This window comes from Phacochoerus africanus, chromosome 5 (genome assembly GCF_016906955.1).
Source record: "Phacochoerus africanus isolate WHEZ1 chromosome 5, ROS_Pafr_v1, whole genome shotgun sequence".
NCBI classification, from domain to species: domain Eukaryota; kingdom Metazoa; phylum Chordata; class Mammalia; order Artiodactyla; family Suidae; genus Phacochoerus; species Phacochoerus africanus.
This window is the reverse complement of record NC_062548.1, coordinates 98,719,852-98,735,236: the sequence shown is the minus strand read 5'-3', so window position 1 is coordinate 98,735,236 and position 15,385 is coordinate 98,719,852. Positions and strand designations below refer to the sequence as shown.

At 50.2% G+C, this 15,385-nt stretch overlaps 1 protein-coding gene across 1 annotated transcript in view; it reads left to right on the top strand.

Annotated features, from left to right (window-relative positions):
- The window catches only part of EPAS1 (endothelial PAS domain protein 1), an 88,576-nt gene that overhangs the window by 40,785 nt on the left and 32,406 nt on the right, over positions 1-15,385 (top strand). The window contains exon 2 of the mRNA XM_047782145.1: positions 8,186-8,376. Coding sequence (XP_047638101.1) covers positions 8,186-8,376 — 191 coding nt within the window. The remainder of the gene's footprint in view (positions 1-8,185; positions 8,377-15,385) is intronic.

Genomic DNA, 15,385 nt, shown 5'->3' with positions numbered 1-15,385 from the left:
GGCTTTCTGTTCATGTGTCCTTGGAAAAGTCAGAACTCAGGGGTTTGGTTCCAGATCAACACGTTCCCATTAACTTTCTAAGCCTCGATTTTCCGCATCTCTAAAATGGGAATAATGGTACCTGCTCTCTGTATCCTGTTGGGTGAGATTTGCAGATTAAGGTATAAAGTACTTTATCAGCTGTAAGGAGCGATACAAATGTCCCGCGGTATTATCACTAACATGTTGAGCAGAGAACCCCGCTAAGTCTTGGGGAAGCTCAGCATGGAGACAGCTCGTCACTGTTACTCCTGTACACGCACGCTTTTCCCAGCTGGGCTGGGGACTGCACACGTCCTCAGATTACGTAAGGAGCTGGGTTATCTGGAGCCCCAGATGAGCTATACCTATGGGGCTGCTTGGTAATTGGGTCTGCTGCTCTCTTCCCCAAGGCTGCCTGGGGCCTAGAAGGCCACCAGATAAGCATCTCCAGTGGGCCCCGAGCAGATCTGACCATTAGAGGGCCGTGTTGGGTGGGCCCCAGACATTACTGTCAGCTCTGAATGCAGTCCAGGCCCCGTCTCCAGGGGCACAGGCCATCCCAGGAGGGCAGGAAGCTGGGGACTCAGCCCCAGAGAAGGGGAGGTGGGGGGGTGTTGAGAAATGAGGCACTTTCCAGGATTCCTCCTTCAGGGAAGGGGTGAATGAAAATATCTGTTCCTGTTTTAGGCGCTCCAGCCCTCACCTCTTGCTTATATCCCTTCTTTGAGGGCTTTTGAACATGAGTCTGGAGTATTAGTCTTATCTCCCAGTTGGGCTGTGCTCTGCTCCAGGGCAGAGTCCAGGCCTCTCACAGAGGTCTGTGTATTGAAGTGTGCTGAGGCCTTTCTCCTCTTGGGGAGGTCTGTCTGATCTGCTCAGTTTCTCCTGAAGTTGCTTCTTTAATTTCTTCTGTTTCCATTGGCTACCACGGATGCCTTTTCTTCTCATATATAATCTATAACAGATTCCCCCACTCGTCATTACTGCCTTTGGGTAAACATCAGAATATACCCAGAAAGTTGACCACCAGAACACCGCCCTCTTCTAAAACATGTTTGCCACTCCTTTGGAATTGCCAGAGACCATTCTTTTCAATACCCTCGATTGTGGCAAAGCCTTATCTCTGAGGGCATGTTTTATTCTTTCAAACAACGGAGATCCATCCACAGCCAAGTCTGATGACTAAACGGGGTGAGTAAACAGGATAATATTGTTTGGGATTTAAAATGAAGTATGTTCTATGAAGTATTAGGATTGATTTCCTCCTGGGGCTCTGAGGTTTATTCTAAAAGACATCCCAAAATACACAGAGCAATGGCCATTTCACCAGAATAAGGTTTGTTCCTCCTCCTGAGGTGGCTGTTTTGAGAGGTAGCTGCCTTTTATGTGGCCTCTCTTTCAATCAGTCTCCTTATTTCCACCTCCCTCTTTCTATCAGCCATAGCCTCCGGGTCACATGAGCTCCTAGATGCATAACTGTTTCATTTATGGTGGTGACTCCAGACCTGCCAGACGTAATGAGTATGAACACAGGGCCTGGTAGGGGGAGAGAGGTGGTTAGGTGTAAGAAAGCGATCTGAGTTTCAGTCCTCCAGCGACAGGTGATCGCAAGCTCAGAAAGCTGTTACTAAGCCCTCCGGGTGATTCTGCCAAAGTTGAGCTCCATTGCTCTGCAAAATCAGGATCAGTACCGCTGTGTCATTTAAATAAGTAAGAGTCCGATGAGACTGTTTAGGAACTGCACCTGGCCTCCCTGCTTGTCCTTCCACCCACACCCACCCCCAGCCTTTTAATTTTCAATCTGACTGCTTTGCAACAATGCAAAGGGGAATCACACAGGAAGCTTCAAAACCCCTGATGCCCAGGATGCACCCCAGACCTGTTTAGATAGGGCTCTCTGGGGCTTAGACCCAGGCATTGGTTTTTTTAAGGCTTCTCTGGTGATTGCAGTGAGCTGCCAAGATTGAGAAGCATTAGCTGTGGTTCTGCTCTAATTTAATCCATGAGGCAATCAACCCCCAGGTATGGGGGCCAGCCACTTGTCTTGATCTCTGGGACCTGAAGCTGGCGTGTTCCTCCCTTCGGGCAGCTGTCACGCAGCAGCGGCACAGCCTCAGTGAAGGGTCACGAGAGCCCCTCCCCCTCCCCAAATTGCATTTGATCTCCATTTCATCCATTTACAGACGCCTGCAAATTGGCAGCAGCTTAGAATTTCACCTCCAACCAATAGACTGATCAGCCTGGCTTAATTAGCTTCAGCCTCTCTCCCTAACCTGCCAAAGTCCATTCCACTTCTAAGCTACCTAACCTTACAGGGATCAGGCATGTTGTTTGGCTACCCTGGTGGCCCACAGTCTACAGGCACGGGAGTCCTAATCACACTAAAGGTTAGGAGACTGGGGCTAAGCAACCAACCCCACTGGTGTTGTGGGGACATCTTGGGGGGGGGCGTGTCCCAGGCCAGGCCGACCAGGAGCTGACAATGGTTCCATTACTGACACTTGGGTAGAAATCCCTAAGCCAGACTTAGAGCAATGACCCCAAAGTGAAGGAGACATTTTTAAGACAATGAAGCTCTGGGCCAAGAGTTTTTGTTTGTTTGTTTGTTTGTTTGTTTTTGTTTTTTGCTGGCTGAGTTGTAGCATGCACCTGCTGAAACTTTAGGACAGTCCGTTTTGTCTTATCTTTTGACTGGTTGCCTGGACCTTAAGTCATTGCTTCTCTTAATCAAGATCAGACGTTTCAGATTTTGAGTTTTTAACTTGGGGTGAGTAGATATAAACTTGCGTATGAGAAGATGTCCCCCCAAAATGACGAAAACTGCTTTTTCTCCACTTGCAGTGTGGAAAGATAGCGTCATGCAGGTTGAACCTATGGCTTTGATGGAGCACGGGATCTTCATGTCACTGTATCCTTTCCAAATCTTCACCCTTCTCTTCTTCCTCACTGTATATGGACATCCAGTTGGTGGGAAGGTAACACAGCCTTGTCCACATCAAATGTGTCCGATAAACAGCAGTTTCCTTGCTGCCATTGGAAAAACCTTTCATCTTAGACCCAGAAGAGCTAGGTTTGAAACAAGGTCTTTTAGCAAATTACTTCCTCTCTCTAAATCTTCACTTCTTCCTCTATTAAATGCGGATAGGAGTTTTTTTTTCTCTCTCAGGGTTTTTGGGAGACTCACATGAGATAGCATGTGAAAAAAGGTACTTTCTGAACCCCTCAGACACTGTCAGGGTATTGTCCCTTGTCTTTCTAGGGTCAGCTGGAATCCTGCCTGCCTGGGTGGCCTGCCGTGACCTTGTTTGCTGACATCAGTTTGTTTCTTAACCACTGATAGTGTTCACTCCCTGTATTTATTTCTCTGGTTAATGGGGATGTTTCAGCTTGTGGGCTCCCTAACTGGACTGCATACTCCTTGAGAACAAGGAATGTGCGCCTTATCCATGAGGTCCAGAACAGAGCTCTGTCCGTGCTTCTAGGTCTGCCTGAGGTCACGGTCAACCAGGGCCATGTTTGTGTTGTGTGTTCTTGTACACACAAGTATTGTGTAGGACCACCCTGTGATTGCAGGAGGGCCACCAAGAAAGATAGAAGCAGGAACTTTGTAGAAAGAGCAGTTGGAAGTAAGAAATACATGTCTGAGTCTTTTCTGATGATCTGGAAAACTTAGATAAAATATCTTCTTGTGAAAAAACCAGAGCATTTTAACATCCCATGTCTGGAATTGTTATTAATAAAAAAAACAATTTCTGCTCTACTAGGGCCCATCTAGGGAGAGAAAGTGCAAGTACTTTAGGAAATGAGGCCTCATTGACCTAAGAAGGGTCAGCAACATGACCCAAGGAACTGGTCAAGATCAGCCTGACCAACAAATACATGTGCAGCCTTGAGACAGCCCTGACTTGGCGATGAACGGCTGTGTGGCCAGTCTGACCGTGACGAATGCTCAGATTAGCCCAGCAGTGGGATTCTTATGAGCCACCCTGGGGGTTTCATTGGTGGAGAGCGTCCCAGTCCTTCCAGCCCTTCTACGTTCCTCTCATTTGACCCTGACAAAGAAGACATGTGATGGCTCCCATTTCACAGCTGAGGGCATCAGGGCACAGGGGAGGCATTTTCTTGTTCGGCATCAGATGGTGGATCGTCTTGTGGCCCATAGATTAATACACCAGTCCTCCTAACTTCCCGTCCCTGATCTGTCTGCCGGAGAGGCCCAGCCTGCGGTGGACGGTGGGAGGAAGCGTGCTGCGTGCACCAGTTGTGCCGAGGCAGGTTTTACCGTCACGCTCAGCATCAGTGATTCTTCTTCTTCTCTGTTGCTAATTCAATGATGGCGGCATGACACACGTTTGTCTGTTCTTCCAAGAGTCAACATTAGACAGATATCTCTGGGCTGCATCAAGGTTAACTCGATAATCCAATTAAAGTCATGCTAGTCCCAGAAGGCAACTGTAAAAACAAGGCAGCTAAAGCGGAGCTCTTGACTTTTAAACCACGAGCCTATGTGCCAGTCTCAAGCTTTCTTTTTCTAAATGTTAAGATGTTGCTGTTCCTTTTATTTCTTCTAAAGCCACTCTCGCCTATTATTAAGCCGTAGAAAGAGTATGTATTGGCCTGGGAAGAGACAGGTTCTAGCCTCGGCTCTGCCGCTCATGAGCTGAACTGTACTAGGATGTAACTTAACCTGACCAGGCCTCAGTTTCCAGATCTATGAAATGGGGACATGCAGGTGGTGAGGATGGAATTAGACAGGGAGCAGCCACATGTCTCAGGATTCTAAGTGTCTGCTCACTGACTATACACTCTGCAAGGGCTCATGCAGGCACTTGCTTCAGGTCACATGCCTGAGCCTAAGCTCCCATGTGTGTAAATCGGGCTCACAGTCCCTACCGTATTGTGTTGTTGGGAGAATTATCACGAGGTCATATATGTAAAGTTCTCGGCATAGCCCCCGGCACAAAAGTAGGGTCAGTAACTGTTTGTGTGGCTAAGGGATCATAGTAGGAGCAAAATCATAAAGGTTGTTGCCAGACAGAGCACGGACTCCAGACAGCCTTTTCCTTTCCTGGCTCTTCCTCTCTGCCTTGTCTGCTCTTTCACTCGAAGGGGCAAAGGGGAGTTCCCACTGTGGCTCAGCAGTAACAAGCCTGACTAGTATCCATGAGGACGTAGGTTTGATCCCCGGCCTTGCTCAGTGGGTTAAGGATCCAGCATTGCCGTGAGTTGTGGTGTAGGTCGCAGACTCAGCTCAGATCCTGAGTTTTTGTGGCTGTGGCCTAGGCTAGCAGCTGCAGCTCCAATTAGATCCCTAGCCTGGGAACTTCCATACACCTCTGGGGTGTGTGGCCCTGGAAAAGGAGGGGAGGGGCACACAAAGGGGAGTGCTGTGCATGCAGGTGAGGGTGTCACTGTCACAGCCTGTGCTGGCGGCTCTTTCGCCCCAGGAGGCCTTCTCCAGATGCCCCTAATGGCTGGCCCTGTATTGCCCATGCTTCTATGGAGGAGCGCATGGGTCAGTGCTCCTTTACCTGGCTCTCATGACACACAGGCGTGATGGGCATAGTCACAGCATCCTGTCTTCTTTCCCCTCCCTTCCAAGGTTTACAAGGATACCTGTAAACCTTGAACAACTGCTTTTGTTCCACAATCAGAGGTCAAGATTAAAAGGCAAATGGGAGGGGCTAATATGCAAACTGCCACTACAGGCCAGTGCAAAAGCCAAATGATCCTAAGGGCAGGTTCTGAGGGTGTGGGGCTGGGTGCGGTGCAGGGCTGAGAGTTCTCACTCAGAGCTGGAAATCAGGGGCAGAGGAGGAAACAGAAGGTGGGTAAAGGAAACAGAAAAGGGAGATAGGACCGAAAAAAAAAAAAAAAAAAAGAAAAGTCTCACCCATTTCACAATTTTCCTGAAGGTTCTTCCTGACCATCCACAGCTGTTGAACATTCTTCCTGCAGCCTGAGTATATGATGCTTAATCCATCCAAGGAGCTGGATGTTCTGTTTTTTAAAATGAGGCGTGTTGTAAAGTCAAAACAGTGCCTCTGCCCCAAATCTTGAGGGGCTTGAGAGGCGGCATGTCAACATTCCGGGAATCCCAAAATACTGATTTTCTGTCCAGATAACAGGCTGCAAAGCCAAACAAAAGGAGCAGCAGCCCCTGGTTTGGAAATCTCAGGAGGCAGGACAGACAGAGCAAGCTGGAGCTGGTTAGGTGAGGCCTTGAGCCAAGGACTGCATCGGACACTTTAAAAAAAAAAAAAACAAACTTGTTTATTAAACAAGCAATACAGGTTTTTTTAATAGAAGCATAAGAAAAATACAGATTCGCACTAAGAAAAAAAGAAAAAAATTCCTCCTAACCTCACTGACCTGAAACTGCTAACGCTTTTGAGGACAGAGGCAGGACAGTCACTGATGGATTCTGGGGCCCACCTGCCTGGTACAAAGACCCACTTCCCCATTCACCTGAGGAGAGGCTGCAGATGAATTACAGCAGCCCCCTCTTATCCAGAGTTTCCATGCCCACAGTCAATCCCAGTCGGAAAATATTACGTGGAAAATTCTAGAAATAAACAATTCATAAGTTTTAAGTTGCATGCCATTCTGAGTAGCGTGATGAAATCTGCCACTGTCCCACCCAGGACGTGACTCATCCCTTTGTCCAGCATATTCGTGCTATATATGCTACTTGCCCACTAGTGGAGGAGAAAACATAGTATGTATAGGGTTCGTTTGATGCTACCATGTTTCAGGCATTCCCTGGGGGGGCTTGCAACGAATCCCCTGCAGATAGGAGAGGACTGCTGTAGAGTTCCCTTGTGGCTCAGTGGGTTAAGGATCCAGTGTTGTCACCTCTGCAGCTTGGGTCGCCGCTCTGGTGCTGGTTCAGTCCCTGGCCTAGAGACTTCCCCATGCCATGGGTACAGGCAAAAACAGAAAAAATAGATTACATTAAAAAGAGGGGACTACTGTACGTAGCCTCTGTGGACCTGCTTTCTCCTCTGTCAATTCGGGATCATAATAACTACTTCCAAGGGTAGTTGTCAGAATTATATAATGAAGCCAGTGTAGTAGTGCTTAAAACAGTCCCTGGGATATAATAAGCACCATGTCATACACGTGATAGCTGTAAGAATAATAGTTATTCGTATTTTATTAGATTGTGAGACTTTTTCCTATGTAATGTATAAGTGTTTTGCGTAATGCGTTTCTGCAGAAATCTGATTGCCGTCTACTCTTCTGTAACATTTCTATTTATATGATCATCTTTTCCTGGATAGAGTTGTTATTGATACTGGCTAACATCGACTGCTACCATTGGGATCGGCCTGGTGCCAAATAAAGACTACACATAATGTATCCTATCCAATCCTCACTTTAACTCTATGGAGCAATGCTGTATTACCATTTTATAGATGAGCAAATTGAGGCCAAACAGGTTAAATAATATACATGTGCAAGAGCAGGCAAGTGGACCTCTGTCCTGCGGAGAGAAGGACAATGAGCAGGAGACCGGCTGGTAGCCTGTGCTGGCAGGATGAGAAAGGCAACGTGTTTTGTGAACAATGCTTTTTAACCCTCGGCAGGTGTGTGCTTTGGGACACCAGGCTCACGGGTGTCTGGCCAACTGTACTTGGACGCTAGTGGCATTTTTGATTTTTATGGCAGAAATCACTCTCTGATATGAAATGGGATCTAGGGTCCAGTACTGGGCTTCTTTATTTCTAAGAGCATTTATCCAGAAGCAGTTCTTCATCTTGTTCTCCAGAGGCTTTAAAAATACAGCCGTCCGGGCCCCTGGCCACAGCTTCCTCACACCTCCTTCTCCATCTGTGGGCATTCACCCCAGCCCCCTGATAGCCCAGGACCAGGTCCCAGGCACTGCCAGTTGATTGACTTAATCAGCCAGCCTTTGCTCAGACCGCGCCCATATGCAGCCCCGGCGTGGACTCCATGGCGTGCAGGAGGGGAAGGGGGTTGAGACCCAGCAACCTGACGTCAGGGCTGACTCTGTGCGGCTCAGATGACCCATGTGAGGCTGCGTTGGCTCAGCGGGGGAGTCCAGCTGTGCCATGGATGGGGGGCCCTGGGGATGTCATGACCAGGGGTGTGATGGGATGACAGTGACATCCTGGAGACTAACTCTTCACTCTCAATGTAGGAGTAGCTCGGAGAGGAGGAAGGAGAAGTCCCGGGATGCTGCCCGGTGCCGGCGGAGCAAGGAGACAGAGGTCTTCTACGAGCTGGCCCACGAGCTGCCCCTGCCCCACAGCGTGAGCTCCCACCTGGACAAGGCCTCCATCATGCGGCTGGCCATCAGCTTCCTGCGCACACACAAGCTCCTGTCCTCAGGTGAGGCTGCAGACTCCAGGGCGCCTTCCCAGCCCGTCCTCACCCACTGTGTCAGAGCTGGAAGGCCGCTGGGAAGGTCTCCCTCCCCAGGACCCCAACTCTGCAAAGCTTCCACCCAGAGATGCCATCAGTAGTGCTTTGTTCCTTCACATTGAGCATCTTTCTAACAATGGCCTGTGCAGCGAATGCAGCCATGGATGGTGAACAAGGACAGGACCAGGGAAGCATGTGGAAGCTGAGAGAACAGAAAGGGCTGGGAGAACAGGAGTGGCTTTGCTGGCTCCCCAGTGGCCGTGCCCTTGGCTGTCAGACCCCCACTCCCCTCCAGGGTGAATCCTTAGGAAGCATCTCAGTGCTTTGCTGCTGGCCACCTTCCCCAGAGGCGGAGGTGTGTCCATATGACCTTTCCTTCTTACCAGCCAGGGTGCCAGGCAAAATTACTCAGTGTCTGTGCTCTTCATTTCCTCGTCTCTGAAAAGGGGTTAAAAATACTTACTGCACAGGGTGTCTTTGAGAATTAACAGAGAGGGTGTCTGCAAAGGCCCAGCCACACTGGTTCACACCAGGGAGCCCTTGACAGATAACAATCTCCCCCTAGGAACCAACTAATTCTCACCTTCCCTGCTATCTCTTCAAGTCTCAAGCTCACAAAAGTTTTTTTTTTCCCCTCCGGGTTCACCTTCTTCAAAATACTGTTTCCTGTTAGTCCTGACCAGAAAGAGGTGGCCTGGGGAGTTTGCCGGTTTCAGATGCAACGTGACGGTCCTGCCTTGACTGCCAGTTTTGTGAGGGCACTGGGCAGCGGGCAGTGCCCCTCTGCTCCCCACCAGGCTGCAGCCCCGCAGCGGGCAGCATCCGAGGTGGTGTGCAGAGGGAGGCGGGCAGGCAGGGGAAGGTTCTTTTGTGGTTGGTTTTCAGTTTTCCTGAGTGAGCCACGTGCCTTGGAGTGGGGTTGATTCTGCCATCCTGTTATGAAGTGGCTATTCTGGGAAAGAAACCCAAAGCAGAGGGAATCCAGTGTGAGGCGGGGAGGCCGGACCGGCCTGTGCTATTCTGAGCCCTGGAGCACAGGAAGGATATGGGGGGAAGACTTTCAGAAAATAGGATGACGGCTCAGTGAGTCCAGGGGTTGGAGGGCTAACCCTGAAATAAAAGGCTACAAAGTCTCAGAAAAGAGCAGACAGGAGGGGGAGAACCAAAGACGAAGACATGGTCTATAAATACTTTGAAAGAAATGATGCGAGGCATGGTAGACGTGTCATCATAGATCATGTGCAAAGAGGGAACCGTGGGCTGAAGTGTAAGACAAGTGTGGAGATGCCATCGCAAGGCACGTGTGTACCTCTTTCCTTTAGAGTCTTGTCTTCCAGGACAGGTGAGGGCAAGGCCTGGCAATGTTGGAATCATCTTTAATATGCGCAGAGTAGGGAGTGGGGGACTTAGTGACTAGACAGCGATCCCTTCCCCACATCCAGAAACATCTCAGCTTCCTTGTTACAATACCTGAAATTCTACTCTTAGAGAGTAATTTCTTTGGATTCACCATTGCTTCCTTCTATCACTACCACCTCTGTTCCTCCACCATCAGAGAGCCCCGAAAGGAGTAATACATGAATCCCAGGATACCTCTCTGATTGAATGTGGACTTGGAGGACATTTCTTCTCGTTTCCCAGGTGATGAGAAATGAGGCGCAGAAAAGATAAGGTTGCCCCAAGTGGCCCATTTAGCACCTGGTATTCAGGTCCTCCTGAGTCATGATCCATGGGAAAAGAAACGTGGAGGGCGGGAGTGGGCTGCAGACCTGGTCAGGAGAAGATGCTGCCGAGGGCTGGAGACTGGGGAAGGGGAAGGGTCTCCCTCAGCAGGGGAGCCACAGTTAGAACAGAGGCACGAGGGGCCGGCCCTGAGCAGCGAGCCCTGCAGGAGGGCCTCACACGGTGATTGTTTCTGCCTCCCTGTTGGTGCCCAGCCTTGGTTCCCGTGCTTTCCCACGCGTGACCATCCTCCTCCAGGGTTCCGGGTTGGCCTGGAGAGGACGCAGGCCCGAGGCTCTGAGCACTCTGCCTGCATATGTGCTGGCCTGAACCCCCATTGTGCCAGACACACCCAGGGAGATGGGACCAGAGCACCCACAGCGAGACCTCACACATCCCCGCATAGGGGCTGTCGCAAGTTGTGGACACCAAGTGCCTGCCCTCTGGCTGGACTTGGCCCCAGACCAACCAGCACCCTCAGCATGTCAGCTCTGGTCTCCTCTCTGCCCGAGGAATGAAATGACAGAAAAGGATAAAAAGTGTCCATGTTTGGCCATCTGGCCCAGTGTCCTTGAAGGAGCAGTTCTCATAAAACACACATTGCCTGGGGGAGGAGGCAAAGGATGGGCAGCTGTGCTCCCTCTTCTAGGCCGCTGCCGCACGTTCTTTAGACCCATTGTTGAAATCACTTTTCAGAATCGTACGCGAGACAAGGATCTTGTGCTTTTTCCATCATATTTGCTTCTTCAAACCATGCGGTGCAACGAAAAGCAGTATAGGGATTTGTGGGCAGCTGGACCTGCTCTGGAACCCTGGTCCAGCTGCCTTCCTTCTCTGCGGCCTGTACAAACCTTTTTACTACCATGGGGCTCTGCTTTCTCACCCACACAAAGGGGGCACCCGTACCTACCTTGCCATGCGTTTCGAGGACATTGGACATAGAAGCCCTTATCCGCTTGCCTGCCACATACAGGGCTTCCAATGCATTATAGCTTAGAGATGAAACTTACTATAAACAAGCACATGGACTTGTAATAAGTATAGGCGTCTGGAAGAATGCTGTAGATGAAAACCTGATGTAAACCCTTACTGTCCTCTCACTACCTTCTGGCGATTTCTAGCAAGAGGCAGAGTTGCCGAGCTTTCCCAAATCAAAACAAACCACAGATTCATTATCGAAGCATTTCTAACAAAGGTGAGCGCCGATGTTGGCTCACTTGATGGTAGGAAATAGCTGGTTGCATACCTCAGAGTTCAAAAGGCTAAAAAAGACCAGGTTTTGCTTTAGAAAAGTTTCTTCTTTACTTAGTAACACGTTTCCCTTTGATTTTCACAGTAGGCTGTTCTGTGTGGGAATGTTGGAGAGGAAACCTCAACGCTGAGAAATTCAGGCTGGGAGTCTGGGCAGCCGATTGAGATTTGTATCACAGGAAGCAAACTGAAACAATAGCTTTATGATATTAGCTTCCACGCTGGGCCGAGAACAGAACACACTCTGACGGGAACCTCAGTGGAAATACCACTTGATTGTCTTAAATCCTCTTTCAAGATGCGCCCCACAAACTGTAACCAAATGCAGGCCACATTGGCACTTGGAGGGCGTTCAACAGCAGTAAATGTGCAAACCTGGCTTTCCACTGTAAATGTGATAATTTGGCTTCCCCGCACGCATGCGAGGCGACGTCAGATTTCATTTTACGCGGGAGCTAGAGGTCAGTGTGAAGCATGGTTTCTAAGACAAATGTCAGGTTTATTATTAATTCATTGGCATTTGCTTAGTGAAGACATCACTCTTAATGAGATTTTGATTTCCTGATCTCTAGACTACGAAGGGAAAGACACTAAAATATGGGACGAGTGATTTTAAAGTTTTTTTTTACCGTGACCTTTTCATGCAGGAAAAGTGAGATCAGAGGGAAAATTGTGGAGGCGGATGAAGTTTCTGGTGCCATCTTATCCCCCACTTTCCAACTTCTTTTCCCAGGCTTTCACCCCTACTTTTTTACTGTCCCACCCCTTGCTGCCCACCTCCCCGCCCCCGCCCCCGGACCAAGGCCTTTCCCTGTCCTGTTTGGAGAAGAACGGATAGGCTGATGCCCGCTCGGATGTTGATGACTGAGAGCAGCTAATGTACTCTCTCTTCTAGAGAAACTGACCTTGTTCAGATCATTCTCTTAACTTAAGCCAGAGAAGTCAGCTCAGTCAACAGGTGTGTGCTGACCCCAGCCCTGTGCTGCAACTTAAGAAGGTTGATACAGAGACGTAAGAGAGGATAAGAAGTGATGTACGAAACAAAGGGATGCATTTCTAATGGGGAAGTCAAGGTCCTTTGGGAAGCCTGCAAGTTCAGACTGTAAAACACAGCGCCTTCTGCCAAAGATGTAAGCGTAGCCCAAGCCTAGTGCCCGGTAATGGTGGGGTTGAAAGGTATGACTAATGATCCAGTGAGTGGTTCAAAATGAGTGGGAGTGGGGGCTTAGTCTGGGTCTATGGCCCCAGGAGGGCTGGGGGTGGGGTGGGGGGGAGAATCAGGCTAAAAGGAAAGACCCTTGGATAAGAACCATGGGCGACCGCCCACCAAGCATATCTGTACCAGGAGGGTCACATCAGAGTGGTTTGAAAGAGCAGTCCTAAAACTTCTCAAGGTAGGAAACAGAAGGGAAAAGAACCCTGGTGGCCTTAAAACACAACCTGACCAGCAGCATCTGTAGACGGGCTGGTCCCAGAGGCCCAGTCAGGAGCGGCTGCCCCCTGCCACCCTGTCCGCTCACCCCAGACACCCAGCTCCTGCTGCCCGCGGGGTCCCACCCCACCCGGGTGGTGCTGCCTGAAGGAAATGCACGGTGCTCCGGAAAAAGTGCTCCGAAACCTCAGCCCGCGCATATCCTGGCTGTGGGGAGTCATCAAAGCCTGTTTACCGGGGCTATTTTTAGCATTAAAGACTCTTGTTGTGCTCCGGGGCCCAGTGTGCTTCATCTCCTCAGTGCCTCTGATCTGCACCGCCCAGCCCTCTTCTTTGGGGTCAGACCCCCGAAGGGTCCTGGGAAGCAAGTAACTGAGACCTGGAACCCCAGGCTAAATTTTAAGGCCCCACCGAGGGCTTCCTGAGCACCTGCTGCCAGCCAGTCCCTCTTTATTTGGCACCAAGGGTTTCTTCTGGATTGCTGTGCGACCTTGTGGCGGTTTGTCTTTGTCTTCCCCGCCAGTCTGTAGATTCCTTGAGGGAAAGGATGCTCTTACAGCTGACTCCCTAGGACAGGACTGAGCACCGAGTGACACTTGTCGACAGATGACCTGACTGATTTCCTGCTTTGTGCCCAGCATGGGGCAGACACTCAGCAGGAGTGTGACAGCTACATGGTGAGAGAGTGAATTTTCTGTGTGCCGAGCCCTGAGTCAGGGGTTAGTGTTACAATCGGAAGACACTGTTGCCGTGAAAGAGCAGGGGAAAGGCAGGGCCATCTTCAGCTGGGGGTCAGGGGCAGGGGATGATGAGCCTGAGCCCCTGGCCCCTCAGGTGATGGGCTGCCTCTGGCCCCGCAGCTTTCACCTTCAGTTCCAAGCTGACAGTGAGCTGGATAGGTTCCTTCCAGAGGATGCTAAGCTGGCCAGGTGCCTTATCCCAGGAGGATAAGCAGGTGCTGGGGAGCAAATAGTTCCACAGAGGAAAGAGGCCCTGTCGTCCCAGGGTCCCCAGGGGCTGGCCTACTGGCTTCCTGGTCGCCCTGCCATTGTGACTGCAGTTCCAAGACGTTCCGTTTCCATTTGTGGGCCCTGAGGTCCCCTCTCCCTCCCTCCCTCCCTCCCTCCCTCCCAGAGGCCAGCTGGCCAGCTGCTGTAGCCAATTTCGCCACCTCCTGGATGCAAGTGTACTGGGCATGGATGGAAACCAGTTTGGCTGTGTTGGAACTGTTAAAAACAGGAAATTTTAAGCAGAACTATTTCCTCTGGGCCTAGTTAACCCAAATAGGGTTGTCTTGGGATGACTCCAGATTTTGAAGTCAGTGTTGCCACTGACATGAAAGAAATTGAAGAGAAAAAAAAAAATCTTCTCAATAGTGCAGAAATCACAGGCTGGCCTCTGCTGTCTGGAGAAGGCACTCACCTCTCTGGTGGGATTTGAACACTGTTGAAATCCTCTCCTCACTCGTCTTCCACATAGGTCAGCACCTGCCAAAACGGGTTGATTCTCCCAGCATTAGGGTCGCTTGTAGGGCCTTAAGGGAAGGCAGCGATTCTCCACCTGTGGTCCTAGCCACCGGTGCCCGCATCACTCACGAACTTGTTAGAAAGGCAGATTCTCAGCCTTCCCATCTGAGACCTACTGAGTAGAACTCGGGGCAGGGGGTGTATCCAGAGCCACCTCCCGAGTGTGGGACCATGTGGCTCCACAGGGACTTCCACACCTGGAAGGGCCCTGGGCCTGGTTTAATGTTTCAGCCAGAGGTGGCACTTTTTGACTCTGCACGGGGCCCAGAAATCCGTGCTTTGGCATGTCCTCCCACTGGTTCTGGGGCACGCTCCAGTTTGAAAGCAGTGGAGTTGGGTCATGGTTTCTCCTGAAGCCCCTGTGAAAATACCAGTTTTAAGCCAGCAGCATGAACAGTGGCCATGGTACCACCCACACCTGGAACTGTGGTTCATTATCTTCAGTTCAGCTAATCAGTGAGTTGGCAGGGACCCCAAACAGGGATGACGTGTGGGTGTGTGTGTCGTACAAAGGCCATTCCCAGTCTCCCCTCCTAGGCTGGCGTCCCAAATCAGGATATGAAGAAGTTCCCTCATTTCGTTCCTACATTTTAGCAAAACAGAGGGAAGTCACTAGGACTCTTCTCTGTTCGGGCCACCTCCTGGCCCTAAAGGCTGGGCTGTCCCTGGGCAGCCTCTGTGGCCCCGGCACATTCACTGGTCATGCGGCTGGTTCCCAGTGGTGCCACGGAAGCCCCGTGATAGGAACATCTCCTAATTTGGATTTGTTCTTCTGGAGGAATTACAGCGTATGGCCCAGAGCTTAAATTTAGGGGCTCAAGGGAAAAGAGAACCAAATAAACCCAGTGCCCTGGCAGAAAGGCCCTTGAACCTCATTTCACAGCATCCACACGTCCCTTGCCAAGTGGCCCATAAAGCCAGTTGCATTGTACATTCCCGAGGACAGTCTCAATATGAGAGACTCCTTTTCCTTGTGTGAATATTAACTTTTATAAGTGACAAATTTTCTCTGTTCCTCTTGTGCTGTAAATTAAGGGAGGCGTAT